The sequence below is a fragment of the Spinacia oleracea genome, chromosome 6 (genome assembly GCF_020520425.1).
Source record: "Spinacia oleracea cultivar Varoflay chromosome 6, BTI_SOV_V1, whole genome shotgun sequence".
Taxonomy (NCBI): domain Eukaryota; kingdom Viridiplantae; phylum Streptophyta; class Magnoliopsida; order Caryophyllales; family Amaranthaceae; genus Spinacia; species Spinacia oleracea.
This window is the reverse complement of record NC_079492.1, coordinates 103,956,046-103,973,235: the sequence shown is the minus strand read 5'-3', so window position 1 is coordinate 103,973,235 and position 17,190 is coordinate 103,956,046. Positions and strand designations below refer to the sequence as shown.

Sequence of the window (17,190 nt, the reverse complement as noted above, 5' to 3'; positions counted from 1 at the left end):
AATGCCCTTGGTCCAAGTATGCATTCTATGTTAAGTCTAATAAATGCGGTTCAGTATTAATTAAACAAGTTAATAATTCAGTGAGATCAAGTGAACTGAATGCCTAGCTAGAGGCCGCTTCAGTTCAAGTGGAATTAATGATATTAATCCACAGCTTACTCTTGACTGAACCCGTAGGGTCACACAAATAGTACGTAAACGGATCAAGTATTTAATGGCATTAGATACTCCATCTATGGATATTCGGAATCGACGGATCTTGGTTTCAGTGGGAGCTGAGATCGTCACAGGCAAGAAATGAATACTCTGGAAACGATGATATTGCCGGAAACGGAAATATGGATCGTATCGGAAATATAAATATTATCCAAGTCGTAGATGTTGCCGGAAACGGAAACATGGTACGTATCGGAAAATGTTATCGGAAATGGAAATATTGCCAGAATCGGAAATATTGCCGGAAACGGAAATATTGTCAGAATCGGAAATATTATCGGAATCGGAAAATAATTCCGGAAACGGAAATATTAAATATTTGTTCGAAACGGAAATTGATTCCGGAATCGGAAATATTAAATATTGTTCGTATCGAAAATGAATTCCGGAACCGGGAATTTAATCGGAAGCGTATCGTACGAATTAGCATCGGACGAGGCCTGCCGGACGAAGGCCCAGCACGAAGTCGGGCCATCGCCCAGCAAGCCAAACGCGCGCCCAGCCAAGGCAGCGCCCAGGCCCACCGCAAGGCAGGCCCAGCGCGCGCCAAGGCCATGGCCTCGCTGCGTGGGCTGCTGCTCGCACGCACGCGCATGGGCGGCCCTCGTGGCTGCCGTGTGTGTGTGTGAGTTTGTGTTCATGCACGATTCCTAAAACTATTAGAGTTAGTATATGATTAAATTCCTATTCCTAAAAGGATAAATTAATTAATTAGAGTTCTTGTAGGATTCTAAGTTTAATTAATTCGTGTCCTACTAGGATTCCAATTCCCTTTCCATCACTCTATAAATACGTGCCTAGGGTCACATATTTTCAGAGATTAATTCAAGTATTCAAAGTGAGTTTTGAGAGAAAAATTCAGCCATATTTCTTACCTAAGAGTGCCGAAAATTCTAGTACCTTAAGGGCGATTCTAGTTGGTCAATCTTAAGGCGGATCCGGACGTGCTGTGGACTATCTACGGAGGGACGACACTTGGAGTCCTAAAGACTTGTTCTTGTTCGGTTCGGGCGCAGCTAGGGAAGGCACGCAACAAAGAGTATGCATCTAAATTATGCTATATGATTATGTGTAAATAATATGTATTCCTAGCTTAATGGTTGTTTCCGCATGATTTATGTATTGTCATATGTATCATAACCTAACACTTATCATCTATCTCGAAGAACATTCGATGAAAAGGATATTAAGATTGGAAAAGCATGATAACTAAACCTATGCAAGAAGTGAGAAACAACACTCATATTGTGGCACTGGAAATCAAGCATAGCTTTGAATTCCATGAACTGTTTTAAAGATGGGTTTGAGGCCCATGGTTGTAAAACATTGGGGTTCAACATTTATCATATATAAAATGTATTTTCATATTCCATTTAATCTTGGTTTAGTATTAAATGATGAGTCCCTTCAATTTGACGAAATATTCAAGATAGACTGTCAGGACCAGTCCTGTGACTAAGAAATGTCTATCAAGTGAACTTGAATGTCAAAAGTTGAAAATGGTCCCTGGTCGGAGTTTTCTATAAAAATTGGACGCATAGAAAACGTTAGACGACTAGAATGCAAGATGACTAGTAGTTCTGTTTCTTGAACTATGTGGACATGGCAATGTCATAATCATTTGCATAGATACTTACTTTGGGAAGACTAGTATCGGACAGACCTATGAAACTTTACTGTAAGAGATGAAAATCTGTCATAAGTAAATTTCATTAAAATTATTAGACACTAAATCCTCAATACCTGAGTGATTTGAGATAACTTGTTTGAGAACTGGTTGCTTTGACGTTGACCAACCGTCGCACCGTAAAAGGAGGCTATAAAGGCAACGCTCAGGTAATCACCTATCAAACGAAGTCTAATCTCAAGATCACAAGATTGGGATTGTCCTCCCATAAATCGGGATGAGATGCTTAAAAGTTGTACAAGGCCACTCGGAGAGCTAGAAACTGTGAAATGCATGGCCGTGCTCGGATGAATCATAGGCTATGATTATCTGTTTATTTGATCAGTTGAACTCTGAAACCGAGAAACACCTCTGGACATAATAAGGATGACAACTCTTACCTTATGTTGAAGAGCAAGCATCGAGCGACAAAAGAATTAGGTAATGCACACTTGTCCCTCAGGACAAGTGGGAGACTGAAAGAAATAATTCCCTTGGTCCAAGTATGCATATAATATTAAGTCTAATAAATGCGGTTCAGTATTAATTAACAAGTTAATAATTCAGTGAGATCAAGTGAGCTGAATGCCTAGCTAGAGGCCGCTTCAGTTCAAGTGGAATTAATGATATTAATCCACAACTTACTCTTGACTGAACCCGTAGGGTCACACAAATAGTACGTAAACGGATCAAGTATCTAATGGCATTAAATACTCCATCTATGGATATTCGGAATCGACGGATCTTGGTTTCAGTGGGAGCTGAGATCGTCACAAGCAAGAAATGAATACTCCGGAAACAATGATATTGCCGGAAACAGAAATATGGATCATATTGGAAATATAAATATTATCCAAGTCGTAGATGTTGCCGGAAACGGAAACATGGTACGTATCGGAAAATATTATTGGAAATGGAAATATTACCGGAATCGGAAATATTGCCGGAAACGGAAATATTGTCAGAATTGGAAATATTATCGGAATCGGGAAATAATTCCGGAAACGGAAATATTAAATATTTGTTCGAAACGGAAATTAATTCCGGAATCGAAAATATTAATTATTGTTCGTATCGGAAATGAATTCCGGAACCGGGAATTTAATCGGAAGCGCATCGTACGAATTGGCATCGGACGAGGCTTGCTAGACAAAGGCCCAGCACGAAGCCAGGCCCGCGCCCAGCAAGCCGAGCGCCCAGCATGGAGCTGCCACAGCCTCGCCAGGCCTAGCGCAAGGCCAGGCCCAGCAAGGCCTTGGCGCGCGCACGCTAGGCGTGCTGTTGGGCTGCGAGCAGCGGCTGCTCGTGTGGGCCGCAAGGCCTGCGCGGGTGGTGCGATGCTCGTGGCCATACGATGCTCATGTTCGTAACGAATCCTAATCCTATCGGAATTCGTGTATTGATTAAATCCTAATCCTAATAGATTAAGTTTATTATTTAGAGTTCAAGTTGGATTCTAATTAATAAATCCAAATCCTAGTAGGATTATAATTCCTTTTCCATACCTCTATAAATAGGTGCCTAGGGTCATAATTTATAGATACAATTGAAGTATTCTAAAGGTAAGATTTTGAAGAAAAATCAGCCATACACTTGCACCTAAATAGCCGAAATTCCTAAGCAACCTTAAGGGCGATTCTAGTTGGTCAAGCTTAAGGCGGATCCGGACGTGCTGTGGAATATCTATGGAGGGACGACACTTGGAGTCCTAAAAACTTGTTCTTGTTCGGTTTGGGCGCAGCTAGGGAGGGCACGCAACAAAGTGTATGCATCTGAATTATGCTAAATGATTATGTGTGAATAATATGTTTCCTGGCTTTATGGTTTTTCCGCATGATTTATGTTTTGTCATATGTATCCTAACCTAACTGAAAGTTGAAGAACACCATATCATATTATGGGGAAAAGAGTGATGGTAATGAAACATTGCCCATGGGAATAGGGGTGCAATCGCGGTCTGGCCCTGGTCAGCCCAATGTTGCTTATATGAGAGCTGGAATGGACTACTTAGCTTCAATGGGATTCCCTATGTGGATTTCCGAAGTCTTTGTTGATAAAGGGGAGAGCCAGGTACACCTTTACTTGTTAAATTTGGCAAAATTGAACCGTACATGATCATCTAAGCCGAATTAGATAATCAAAACCTGAAATTACAACACTTAGTCCTAGTTTTAAGGATTTAACATGTTTTTGTGACAATTTTTTCTAAAAATTATAAGCATGCAGAATATCTGGAGGATGTTTTAAGGGAAGGATATTCACACCCTGCTGTTGAAGGGATAGATAATACTAGTTAATACTTACCTTTGCAATGGTAAATTAACATTGCCATGGTTGCTGCTAGCTGAGTCGGAGCCTAGGGTCTGGTAGTGTTTGGTTGCAGCCTAGTTCTCTTTTTGTGTCTTGTTTGCAGGTTTGAGGTCTGAGTACAAGCAAGAGAAGACAGTTGGGAAGTGGTAGATGTTGGCTTGAAGAGTGGTTTCTGTTGTTGCTTTGTCCTTCATTTCCTTTTCTTCTCTTCTTGCCATGATTGAAATTTTATTGATTTTCTTAAACCTATTAGCTCAAATGGTAGAGCACTATGCAGATGCATAGGGGATGTAGGTTCGATTCCTACATAGGTTATCTAAAGAGTAAATTAAAAAAATATATGTTATTACAAGAAACTAAAAGTAAAAGTACCTCAAAAGTAAATCATAATAACTAAAAAGTAAATGTATCTCTGAAATACAACACAATTATTATACATTAAACTAAAGAAAAGAGTTTTGAAGTTTAAAGTGAAAAATGATCTAGGAAAGATTCATTAACTTTCATATCTCGATCCACAATATGAGTTAACTATAAGAAATAAATATATGGTTGTCAGACGCCAGAGTAATGTTTTTCAACTTAGAAGTAAATAAAACAATCCAAAAAGTAAATAAAAGAAAAAAAAACTATTTATAGGTTGGTTATTTACCCGTGTAAAATAGTCACATCGTTTTATTTGAGATAGAATCAGTCTAATTGTGTATGTGATTCAAACTTTATATGAACTACATTTTCTAGTAGAATCATGTAAGTCCGATAAAAAAAAGTAAATGAAAATTTTCAAAAGTAATTAAAATTATCTCAAAAGTAAATAGAAAATTTTCAAAAGTATTTGTACGACATAAAAACTCCGAGTATTGGAGTATATGGAGGTCAAAGAAAATGAACCTACGCGGGATTCGAACCCAAATATTTTGTGCATTTGCACAATGCTCTACCTATTGAGCTAGTAGGTTAGTGTTCCAGTAGGAATACTAGAATGTAATCATATTTTAACTTCTAGAAGTAAATATTTTCAAATTAAAAGTAAGCAAAACAATATAGAAAGTAAACCAAACATCATTAACCCATTTCCACAACTTCCTTATCAAAGTATATGGGCAGATGTCAAAGTAAACAGTTTCATATTGAAAGTAAATAAAATAATAGAAAAGTAAATGAAAAAGGTTGTTGGATTCATAGCCATGTCTAATATTTTTGCATTCATAGCCAAAGTTAAATATTTTTGGTCACTATGATGATAATAATTTAGTCAGACTACTATGATGGTGTAAATAGACTGTCAGTTTTACGTTAGCAAGAGTTTATAAGTTCAACCAAGGAAGGAAGAGGTTGAGGAACAGGTAAATTCATAGACCCATAGAGCCTCCACATATTTTCACTAAACCTTGTTACATCCCCCCTTAACATATCTGATTTAGCTACTATCATTGTAATCACAGCTAAGGATATAAGAATATGATACAATTAGCAACCTAAAACAGGCATGAAGTGCTCACTGCAAGGATCTAGACTAAAGTCACGGATCATGGACTTAAAATAAGAGAGACCAAGATCAAATAGCCAGTGTGAGCACAAGCTGATATAACAGCCACAAAGGCTACCTTCTCAGGCTTCAGTCCTTCAACCAACATATCCTGATACAACTGAACAGTGTCTATATAATGCCAAATCTCCTGGTCGACCATATCCAAGGGAGTTATCGAAAAGTTCAAGGCTAGAAAGACTCATCAACTTGTGTAGAGAAGGACATGTCATTGCGGCTTGTTCTCATTTAACTGCAGAATCTTTAGATGTGAGGCATTGGTTATTGAAGACGGAATATGTCCAGCGAAATGATTCATGCCTAAAGCTAACCACTGAAGACGTGGCAAAGTATTGCCTAAATCTTCAGGAAGTTTTCCTTCTAAGTGATTCTGTGCTAAAGATAATGTTGTCAGTAACGAGAGGTTAAAAATTGAAGGTGGGACTACGCCATAAAATTTATTATCTTCAAGAGACAAATAGTTCGTATTCTTTAGTTTTCCTAAGCTATCTGAGATCATACCTTAAAAGTTATTACTGCTGATGGTGAATTTAGAGAGGGATGATAAATTTCCAGGTGATGCAGGAATGTTTCCTATCAAGTTGTTATGCGACAAAGAAAGAAGTTGCAATTGTGACAAAGAACCAACTGAGGGTGGAATTTCTCCTAACAAGTTGTTATGTACTAGATTTATGTCAATAAGACTATAACAACTATATATATTTGATGGATTTTCCCCTTGAACAAAGTTGTTAAACAACCAAAGTGTTCGTAACCTGTGCAAACGACCAATTTCAGGGGGATTGTACCATAGAAACTGTTATTTTCAAGAAGCAGCTACATGAGGAAGCTTAAATTTCCAATATGGGGTGAGAGTATACCTGTGAGCTTGCAAGAATGCAGGTCAAGTATCGAGACTCTCTCGTACTTAGGGCCACAAGTAACACCATACCACTTGTGAGAAAACATAGAAGTAAATTGCCTCGGGTAGAAAATCCAGAGAAAAGACACAAGATTCAAAGAAACAAGTTAATTTATCTTCATCAAAACAAGAAAAAAAATTCAATCAATAATTCGAAAAAATAGGTCAGTCAAATTAACACACTTGAACCAATTGAATAAAAAAAATCAATCCAATTTCAAATTTGTTCAAATGGAAAATCAAACCACTGAAACAAAGAACTCTTGAAACCCTAAATTCAACTATTAAAGTCGCAAAAAATTTTGAACAAATCAAACAAATTTCCTGCCCTTATTTTAGGAATCAAAACAGCGAAAAATGATACAAAATCGAAAAATTGAATACATACCTGATGAATTGAAAGAGGGAAAATCGCAAAGGTACCTGGAAAATTGAAAGAGGAAAATCGCAAAGGTGAAGAAATTAGAGGAATCGGAGATGAACAAACCCCAAATGGGTTGAGGGGATTTGCAGGAGGAGAGAGAAAACGGGGAAAGTAAGAGAAACGAAAACTGAAAACCATGTTGAGGTGGAGGAGGTCATTCAACAATGCGATGTTACCATATTACCCTTAATTTTTTTTAATTTGTTCGAGTGAGTTGTGAATCGTTGGATTAAATTGATCGAGGGCTGAGATTAGTTCTCAGTTCTCATCTTAAGGGGTGGTTCTCACCAGATCCCGATTCTATAATATGTATATATATATATGTATATATATATATATATATATATATATATATATATATATATATATATATATATATATATATATATATATATATATATATATATATATATATATGAGAGTTTTTTTATAGCATTTATAGCGTCCACGTAAGATTTCCACGTCATCACACATAATAAACTAATAATTAAGTTTATTAATTAATAAATAAATAATATTAGAGTCTTGCCATGTTTAAATTTTTTTTATTTAAGACCAACTAATATGATAAGATGCTAGATAATATGATAAAGATAAATTCCAATAAAAAAATATCCTACTTCCCTTCAACCTTTTTGTATATATATATATATATATATATATATATATATATATATATATATATATATATATATATATATATATATATATATATATATGTATATGTATATGTATAAAGCTTTTCGATGGGAGGCACTGTGGGTGGGTCGAAAAACAAGATGGACATTAAGAAAATGGCCTGGACGACTTCCCCCTCTAGATGTGGAAATCATATTAAGTAAATAGGAACTAACTGTGGGTGTTAGCTTCTTTTTACAAGTCTTTAGGAGTCGCCATTCAGTTTTACAACTACATTGAAGAAAACTGACAAATCCAGTTATCGTGATATGACTGGAATGCAAACATATTTGACTCACGACGGCCATAGGTTCCCTTGTGATCCCTGTTTTGGAGATCGCTCAACGTACATCCAGCGGAGTAGAGATTGAGAGTTCAGGGGACGTTTACTAATACGAGGAGTGCCCAATATTAGCCCACGCGGCGATCCTTACTAGTTCAAGGTGACGACGAAAGGGACATGCGTTGTGCTACATTACTATTCTGAGTTGGTTTTAATGCACAAGTAATTAAATAAAACAACGTCAAAATAGTGATTTAGATTAATTCAAGGTGCTTAGCAATAAACAGGTTTGTCTAGCGATTATCTTATTTAGACGTGATTAATAAAGTAGATTATGTGAACAGATTTATATGGTGATGAAAGCGATAAAAAAGGTAGATTTCAGGTTACAGTATAGCGTAGTCTATAGTGCGGTTCTCAGGAACACGTACCACTTGCCTTAGCAGAGCCTCCTTTTAACTTTAGAACAAACTTTATACCAACTTTCAGATCCTTATCCTTCCTTCAATTCCGGCAGAGTTTCCTCTTAGATTCCTTGGTTTTGGCTTATGAATTGGCTAGAACTTTGGTAGTGATTGGGATGGTTTATTACTTATACGGACATAGTTCTGCTTAACAAGAGTTAATATGGCAGAACTGTTACGAATATGGGACGGGACTTGAATAGAGATTTAGTATAGCATAGAGGGAAGAGAGAATTCAGAATATCATAGGAGTGACACTGAATTGATAATGAAAATTGGGGTGCAAAAGGATTGTATTTATAGTGTAGATAGTGTAAATAAGATAGACATTTGAAGAGTTCGAGTTTTGGTGAAAATCAAATGGATGCGCCAGAATAAAATGGCGCTGCCACTGCAGTGTTAGCAATTTCTAGGGAAATCCAGATAGAATTTCAAAGCGTTTGAGTTTTAATGAGAATCAAATAGCAGCGCCAGAAAAAAGTGGCGATGGCCTTGTGCTCACTAGAAATTTCTAGCGCAAGTTCTGTCAGCGCTAGAAAATTCTAGCGCAGGCAGATCTGCGGATTTCCTGAAAATTAAATCTTTAACAGCTCATAACTTCCTTATATGAACTCGGTTTCTTAAAAATAATATCTTTTTGGAAATCTATGGAATCCAGCTTTCCAATGCAGCCGGTCTCCCATCAATGGTCTTTGTAATTCTCAAGTTATGGCCTAAAGAGTGGAGGTCGGTCCGTTTTGGCAAAGCCCAAGTAAAAGCCTTATAACTTATTCGTTTTAAATCGGATTTGGGCTTATGATAAGTCTATGGAAAGCTTATTCCAAGTCTTATACGATCATGTGATGTTCATGATCAAAATCATAATTTACAAGACAACATTTTACTTTGTAAGGATGTATCATTTACTAAACGGGCTAACGAGCGTATTCTAGGCACTCGCAAGCTTGTTTGAGTAACTTAGGTTAACATTTATATGTATTGCGCCCAATAAATATGAGTTTAGGAAGTTTTATTATCCGAGATATGTTATTCTAGAGTTTAAAGGCAAGCATTAGAACATTGTGTCGCATACAGGTCTGATGTAATGCGGACAATTGTATTCTATCTTTCTATCGATGCAACCACATATTAAACAGTATCGGGATGCAAATGACACTAAGTACATGTCCAGTCTATTTTAGGAAGCTTGCTATTTATGAAAGTTACTATATTTAACATGTTCTGCTTCGTATGGTCTCTTAAGCCAATCGAGGGTCGCTCTTCAGCTAATCAGAGTGCATTGTTGACAAATGGGTTATAGTTTCATCAATGAACACACCGCTTCGGGCCTAGGGACAAATGTAGGCGTCTACAGTTAGCCCCCGCTTTGGTTGAGTTTGGGCAAGACGGTAATCAAAGTATTGGTAGACGGAGTGCGTTTGGGAACTTAGTCTGATTAAGACTAAATTGAAGCGAGGGTCTCACGAGCCCCTGAGTGATAACATCTGACTTAAGGGTCGTCACTAGGAATGTCAATAGTTCCCTCACGAGTCATTGGGGAATCTATTGACTTGATCTAACTTCTAACAGAGTCATTGAAGACGTTCAAATATGGTGAATGGAATTTTTCGAAATACTTGACTTAATTTTTGATCACAAGAATAGATAGAATACAGAATAAAGACCTTTTACTGATGATGAAGAGATAGTCCTCAAAACGGGAATGGGAATAAAGACATTTTCTACTGACGAGGATTGGATAAACCTCTAACTGGGAACGAGGATCGGGTAAACCTCTAACTGGGAACGAGGATCGGATAACTGGGAACGAGGATCAGGTAAACCTCTAACAGTTAACGAGGATCGGGTAACCTCTAACTAGGAACGAGGATCGGGTAACCTCTAACTGGGAACGAGGATCAGGTAAATCTCTAACTGGGAACGGGATAATGACATTTTTTTATTGGCGAGGAATGGATAAATCTCGAAACTGGGAACTTCTCGGATTTTGGAAAATTCAGTAATTATGAATTTTTAGAGAACCGTTACCTAAAGGGGTTATTATTATTTCCCGAAATGTCGTTGTCTGATTATGGGCTTAACAAATTAAATTATTATTTTAGGCAATAATAATTTGACTTACTCTTTTCGCAGGAAGAAAATAAAGTAAAGCTGACGGTTATTTGCGGTATACGAAGCGAGGGTGGCCCGACTTTTTTCTGCAGGAGAATGAATATGCGCTAGAATTTTCTGGCGCGTGGGATCCGAGCGCTAAAACTTTCTAGCACGTATGCCTGAAACACCAGAAAATTCTAGCGCTATGTTCCTTTATATACGGGATCGCAACAATTTCTTTGCCGTTTGTATAAGGATTGAGGTGTAACACCGCTTCGGGCCTAGGGACAAATGTAGGCGTCTACAGTTAGTTTCATCAATTCTATTTGTTCAAAGTACTAAATCCAAACCCACATAGTGTCATGACTAGGGTTATTCGAAAATGTTTTGTGCCATGCATTTGAATATAATTTCTAAAGCTCGCGGAATAAGCATCTCGTTCCCTTGCTCGGATATCAGTTGTCAAGGAAAAGAATGGACGTGTAGGCCAAATTAGCCCCCAGTATAAAGCAGAGCAAGGTTTTGCTTCTTTTGAATTATGGGAAGGTGCGTCCAGACTTGATTTCTTAACAAGGAAATGAACGAACTGGCTAAGATAGAGTTCATATCCAACTTTTTTTTTGAAGACCTTTTGAAAATAGAAAAGAAGAAGTAGAGTCCATTTTAAATACATATTGAGAATATTATTTTTCAAGGAAGTCATTTGACAATGAGGTCGCATGACAATGCAGTCATATGGTTCGGTATAAATCTGAGGTCAACCGTCTCTTTTTATTGTATCGGATTCAAAGCTTTCACTTGGGCTATTGGTTGTAGTACTTGCAGATTACTTATCGGTTGCTTGATTTATGATGAAGTTTTATATGCTCAAAGTTCAAGAAGGTGAGAGACATTCTTGCATGAAGAGATGTCAAGGGATGGTAAGGATAGTAAGTGCTACCCTTTGTTGTTCATAAAGAATGCTTGATTGTCTTACTTAGGTTTTTGGCAATGTTTAAGAAGACGTAGATTAGACCTGATCAAGAGCAGCCCGGCCCGCCGACCCGGCCCAAAATTTGACGGGTTTGGGCAGCCCTTTTAGGCCCGATTTTCGAGACCGGCCCGAAAAATAAAAAAATTGACGGGTTTGGGAAACGTAAAAACTAATTTTTTAGTTATAATTGGCCCGACACGGCCTGAGATACGGGCTGATTTTTAAAGCTTCGACGAGGCCCGAATCCGGCCTGGCCCGCCTTTCGATCAGGTCTAACGTAGATGCGTCTTTTACTTAAGGAAATTATTTACCTAAAGAGGCGAGTTGCTTATATTTTTTTGGCAACTTAATTAGGTTGATAATAGAATCATGTGCCTAATTAACAAGACTTTTAGCACTTTTGCATTTAATGACTTAATTTGAATGTTATGGATCCATGTTTTAGTCACTTTTAGCCGGAGTGGGTTGAGTTCGTCTTGTTCGGAATAGACCTCCATAATGAATTTGGACTAAAGTGGTTGCGCCTTTAGGGGTTGCATACGTATCCAGGTTGGAATCAGGCCTTACGTAGTTCTAGTTTTTTATCTGAGTCATTCTTTTATTATAAATTCACTTTGATTTGCGCGAAATTGCATAAAAATAATCGGATTGTGCAAGGATGTACCCCCAAGTGTTTGTGTTTTTCTGTAAAAGTGCAGAAAAAATTACGAAGACTTAAGCGCAGGCGTTGGAAAAATCCAGCGCACAGCTAACCCGCGCTATAATTTTCTAGCGCTCACATGGCGAGCGCCTAAAATTCTAGCGCTAGGATGAGCAGCGCCGGAATTTTTTAGCGCATGCTTGTTGTGCGCTGATTATTTCCAGCGCTTGCAAGTCCTTTTGTGGTTTATTCGTGTAGTTGGTCTTTTGTCGAATTTCTCCATAGCTTGAATTTTACTAATCTAAGCCCTTTGTTTGTGCGTCGTTGCACTCAAACATTCAGCATTCCGACACGAAAGGATATAATTTGTGCGTATGGCCTTTGAGTTTGATCGTTAAATGCTAATTCGGGTAAAAATTTTCTTTTTCAAGACTAGATTAGACTTAATCCATTGAAAATACCTTCAATTTTGAATATGCATTTTACGAGGGGTATTTCAGCCTAACTTACGAAGTGCTTAAAGAAGATGCGCATTTTAGTCTTTTGAATTAGTTGCACGAATGTTCGGCTTTAACTTTAAACTTCTAAATTACTGATTTAAATGCGAGGAATAAGCACTGCAATATAATAACGCTCTTTAGTGCAGCGCTTTAAATTTTAAGCGCTTTAAGGGCCAGCGTTTTTAATATCTTGCGGTGGCCGTATTGGCTTATTTATTTCCTCGCGGTAAGCGCTACAATTTTTGGCGCTCCGTAAGAGCGCGCTGGAAAATTATAACGCGACTTTGGGTAGCGCTGCTTTTTTCCGGCACTTTTGCCCTGGTTGCGGAATTCGCAATTCCGGGTTCTCAACTCGTAGCTTTATTTGTTTATTTCGACATTTTGAAGCATTTTTTTATGAATTTTGACAACATTGTTGACCTTAAACTAAGTGTTTGGTTGGTTAGCTTCACATAGCACGTAAAATTCTACACGAAACTAACAAAGAGCATGAATTCAGATATAATGCGCATTTAGTTTTATGCTAGTCTCCAAAGTATGATAGGTTAGGTGTCAAAAGTGTACCAAACCTATCACCAATTCCCCAACATGCAATTGTTAGAGTAGCCAGGTTCATGACGAATTGTATCAAGGCCTATCCGGTACGTGCTGGAGTGGCATATACCGTGAATGGACCTAGGAGATAAACGGTTTGATTTGGGTGGATGTGCTACATTGCAAACGTGCCGAGTGGACAACATCCGAAGCGCGTGCACCCCCTGGGATGATAGGTGTCCTTATTCCCAACTTCCGAGATGAAACATGTCAAGGAATCCAAGATTAGGTATGCGGTTCTGTCGCGATCATTCGTCACATTGAATTCTTCAGGTCGTCCCAACTTAATAAGGAAATAATTGTGGCGTAGCGTTCGATTTCTGCTGGCTTACTCACCGACGCACTACTTGCACAAATTACTTTAATATTGTCCCCAAAGGAGTGGCCAATGTGAGGGGGTCAAAAAACATGACGGACATTAAGAAAATGGCCAGGACAACTTTCCCCTCTGGATGTGGAAATCATATTAAGTAAATAGGAACTAAATGTGGGCGTTAGCCACTTTTTACTAGTCTTTAGGAGTCGCCATTCAGTTTTACAACTACATTGAAGAAAACTGACAAAATTCGGTTAATGTGATATGCCTGGAATACAAAAATATTTGACTCACAACGGCCATAGGTTCCCTTGTGATCCCAATTGTTAAGATCGCTCAACGTACATCCAGCAAATTAGAGATTGAGAGTTCGGGGAACGTTTACTAATACGGGGAGTGCCCAATATTAGCCCACGCGGCGATCCTTACTAGTTCAAGAAGACGACGAAAGGGACATGCGTTGTGCTACATTACTATTCTAAGTTGGTTTTAATGCACAAGTAATTAAATAAAACAACGTCAAAATAGTGATTTAGATTAATTCAAGGTGCTTAGCAATAAACAGGTTTGTCTAGAGATTATCTTATTTAGACGTGATTAATAAAGTAGATTATGTGAACAGATTTATATGGTGATGAAAGCGATAAAAAAGGTAGATTTCAGGTTACAGTATAGCGTAGTCTATAGTGCGGTTCTCAGAAACACGTACCACTTGCCTTAGCAGAGCCTCCTTTTAACTTTAAAACAAAATTTATACTAACTTTCAGATCCTTATCCTTCCTTCAATTCCGGCAGAGTTTCCTCTTAGATTCCTTGGTTTTGGCTTATGAATTGGCTAGAACTTTGGTAGTGATTGGGATGGTTTATTACTTATACGGACATAGTTCTGCTTAACAAGAGTGAATATGGCAGAACTGTTACGAATACGGGACGGGACTTGAACAGAGATTTAGTATAGCATAGAGGGAAGAGAGAATTCAGAATATCATAGGAGTGACACTGAATTGATGATGAAAATCGGGGTGCAAAAGGATTGTATTTATAGTGTAGATAATGTAAATAAGATAGACATTTGAAGAGTTTGAGTTTTGGTGAAAATCAAATGGATGCGCCAGAATAAAGTGGCGCTGCCACTGCAGTGTTAGTAATTTCTAGGGCAATCCAGATAGAACTTCAAAGCGTTTGAGTTTCAATGAGAATCAAATAGCAGCGCCAGAAAAAAGTGGCGATGGCCTTGTGCGCACTAGAAATTTCTAACGCAGGTTCTGTCAGCGCTAGAAAATTCTAGCGCAGGCAGATCTACGGATTTCCTGAAATTTAAATCTTAAACAGCTTATAACTTCCTCATATGAACTCGGTTTCTCAAAAATACTCCCTCCGTCCCAGATTAGTTTTTACACTTTCCTTTTTCGGCCGTCCCAGATTAGTTGTTACACTTCTAAATTAGGAATGCCCCCACAATTATTATATTGTCTCTCTCTTCCCACTAAAGTTTTTTTTTCCCACACCCTCTCTCATTCAATTAAAAAAATACCCCACTTATTCCTATCACATCTACTTTTTCAATAAAATAACAATTGATAACCAAACAACCACTTATCACCTAAAACTTTGTGCAAAGGTAAGTGTAACAACTAATCTGGGACAGAGGGAGTAATATCTTTTTGGAAATCTACAGAATCCAGCTTTCCAATGCAGCCGGTCTCCCATCAATGGTCTTTGTAATTCTCAAGTTATGGCCTAAAGAGTGGAGGTCGGTCCGTTTTGGCAAAGCCCAAGTAAAAGCCTTATAACTTATTCGTTTTAAATCGGATTTGGGCTTCTGATAAGTCTATGGAAAGCTTATTCCAAGTCTTATACGATCATATGATGTTCATGATCCAAATCATAATTTACAAGACAACATTTTACTTTGTAAGGATGTATCATTTACTAAACGGGCTAACGAGCATATTCTAGGCACTCGCAAGCTTGTTTAAGTAACTTAGGTTAACATTTATATGTATTGCGCCCAATAAATATGAGTTTAGGAAGTTTTATTATCCGAGATATGTTATTCTAGAGTTTAAAGGCAAGCATTAGAACATTGTGTTGCATACAGGTCTGATGTAATGCGGACAATTGTATTCTATCTTTCTATCGATGCAACCACATATTAAGCAGTATCGGGATGCAAATGACACTAAGTACATGTCCAGTCTATTTTAGGAAGCTTACTATTTATGAAAGTTACTATATTTAACATGTTCTGCTTCGTATGGTCTCTTCAGTCAATCGAGGGTCGCTCTTCAGCTAATCAGAGTGCATTGTTGACAAATGGGTTATAGTTTCATCAATGAACACACCGCTTCGGGCCTAGGGACAAATGTAGGCGTCTACAGTTAGCCCCCGCTTTGATTGAGTTTGGGCAAGACGGTAATCAAAGTATTGGTAGACGGAGTGCGTTTGGGAACTTAGTCTGATTAAGACTAAATTGAAGCGAGGGTCTCACGAGCCCCCGAGTGATAACATTTGACTTAAGGGTCATCACTAGGAATGTCAATAGTTCCCTCACGAGTCATTGGGGAATCTATTGACTTGATCTAACTTCTAACAGAGTCATTGAAGACGTTCAAATATGGTGAATGGAATTTTTCGAAATACTTGACTTAATTTTTTATCACAGGATATGAAATTTCAATAGATAGAATACAGAATAAAGACCTTTTACTAATGATGAAGAGATAGTCCTCAAAACGGGAATGGGAATAAAGACATTTTCTACTAACGAGGATTGGATAAACCTCTAACTGGGAACGAGGATCGGGTAAACCTCTAACTGGGAACGAGGATCGGATAACTGGGAACGAGGATCGGGTAAACCTCTAACAGTTAACGAGGATCGGGTAACCTCTAACTAGGAACGAGGATCGGGTAACCTCTAACTGGGAACGAGGATCGGGTAAATCTCTAACTGGGAACTGGATAATGACATTTTTTATTGGCGAGGAATGGATAAATCTCGAAACTGGGAACTTCTCGGATTTTGGAAAATTCAGTAATTATGAATTTTTAGAGAACCGTTACCTAAAGGGGTTATTGTTATTTCCTGAAATGTCGTTGTCTGTTCATGGGCTTAACAAATTAAATTATTATTTTAGGAAATAATAATTTGACTTACTCTTTCCGCGGGAAGAAAATAAAGTAAAGCTGACGGTTATTTGCGGTATACGAAGGGCGAGGTGGCCCGGCATTTTTCTGCAGGAGAATGAATATGCGCTAGAATTTTCTGGCGCGTGGGATCCGAGCGCTAAAAGTTTCTAGCACGTATGCCTGAAACACCAGAAAATTCTAGTGCTATGTTCCTTTATATACGGGATCGCAACAATTTCTTTGCCATTTGTATAAGGATTGAGGTGTAATTGGCCGAATAAGATTGACATTTGGAGAGATCGAAGTTTACTGTGAAGCAACCAGCAGCGCCATAATGTAAAAGCTTTGATCAAAATCGTTATTATTTTCTGGCGCTAGCCAGCTGGGGCCAGATGTGATTCATACTGTGTCATTAACAGCGGTTTAAAACTTTATCTTTGTCGTGATTAG

At 38.0% G+C, this 17,190-nt stretch overlaps 1 protein-coding gene across 1 annotated transcript; it reads right to left on the bottom strand.

The window, feature by feature from the left end:
• Positions 1-5,949: 5,949 nt before the first annotated feature.
• Positions 5,950-16,582, bottom strand: LOC130463433 (probable LRR receptor-like serine/threonine-protein kinase At3g47570). The gene is made up of 6 exons (XM_056832566.1): positions 16,534-16,582; positions 16,377-16,447; positions 10,243-10,348; positions 7,031-7,065; positions 6,258-6,537; positions 5,950-6,164 (listed from the first exon to the last, which is right to left on the bottom strand). Exons 1-6 carry the CDS (start codon positions 16,580-16,582, stop codon positions 5,950-5,952), a joined length of 756 nt encoding a protein of 251 aa, XP_056688544.1.
• Between the last annotated feature and the right edge of the window lie 608 nt (positions 16,583-17,190).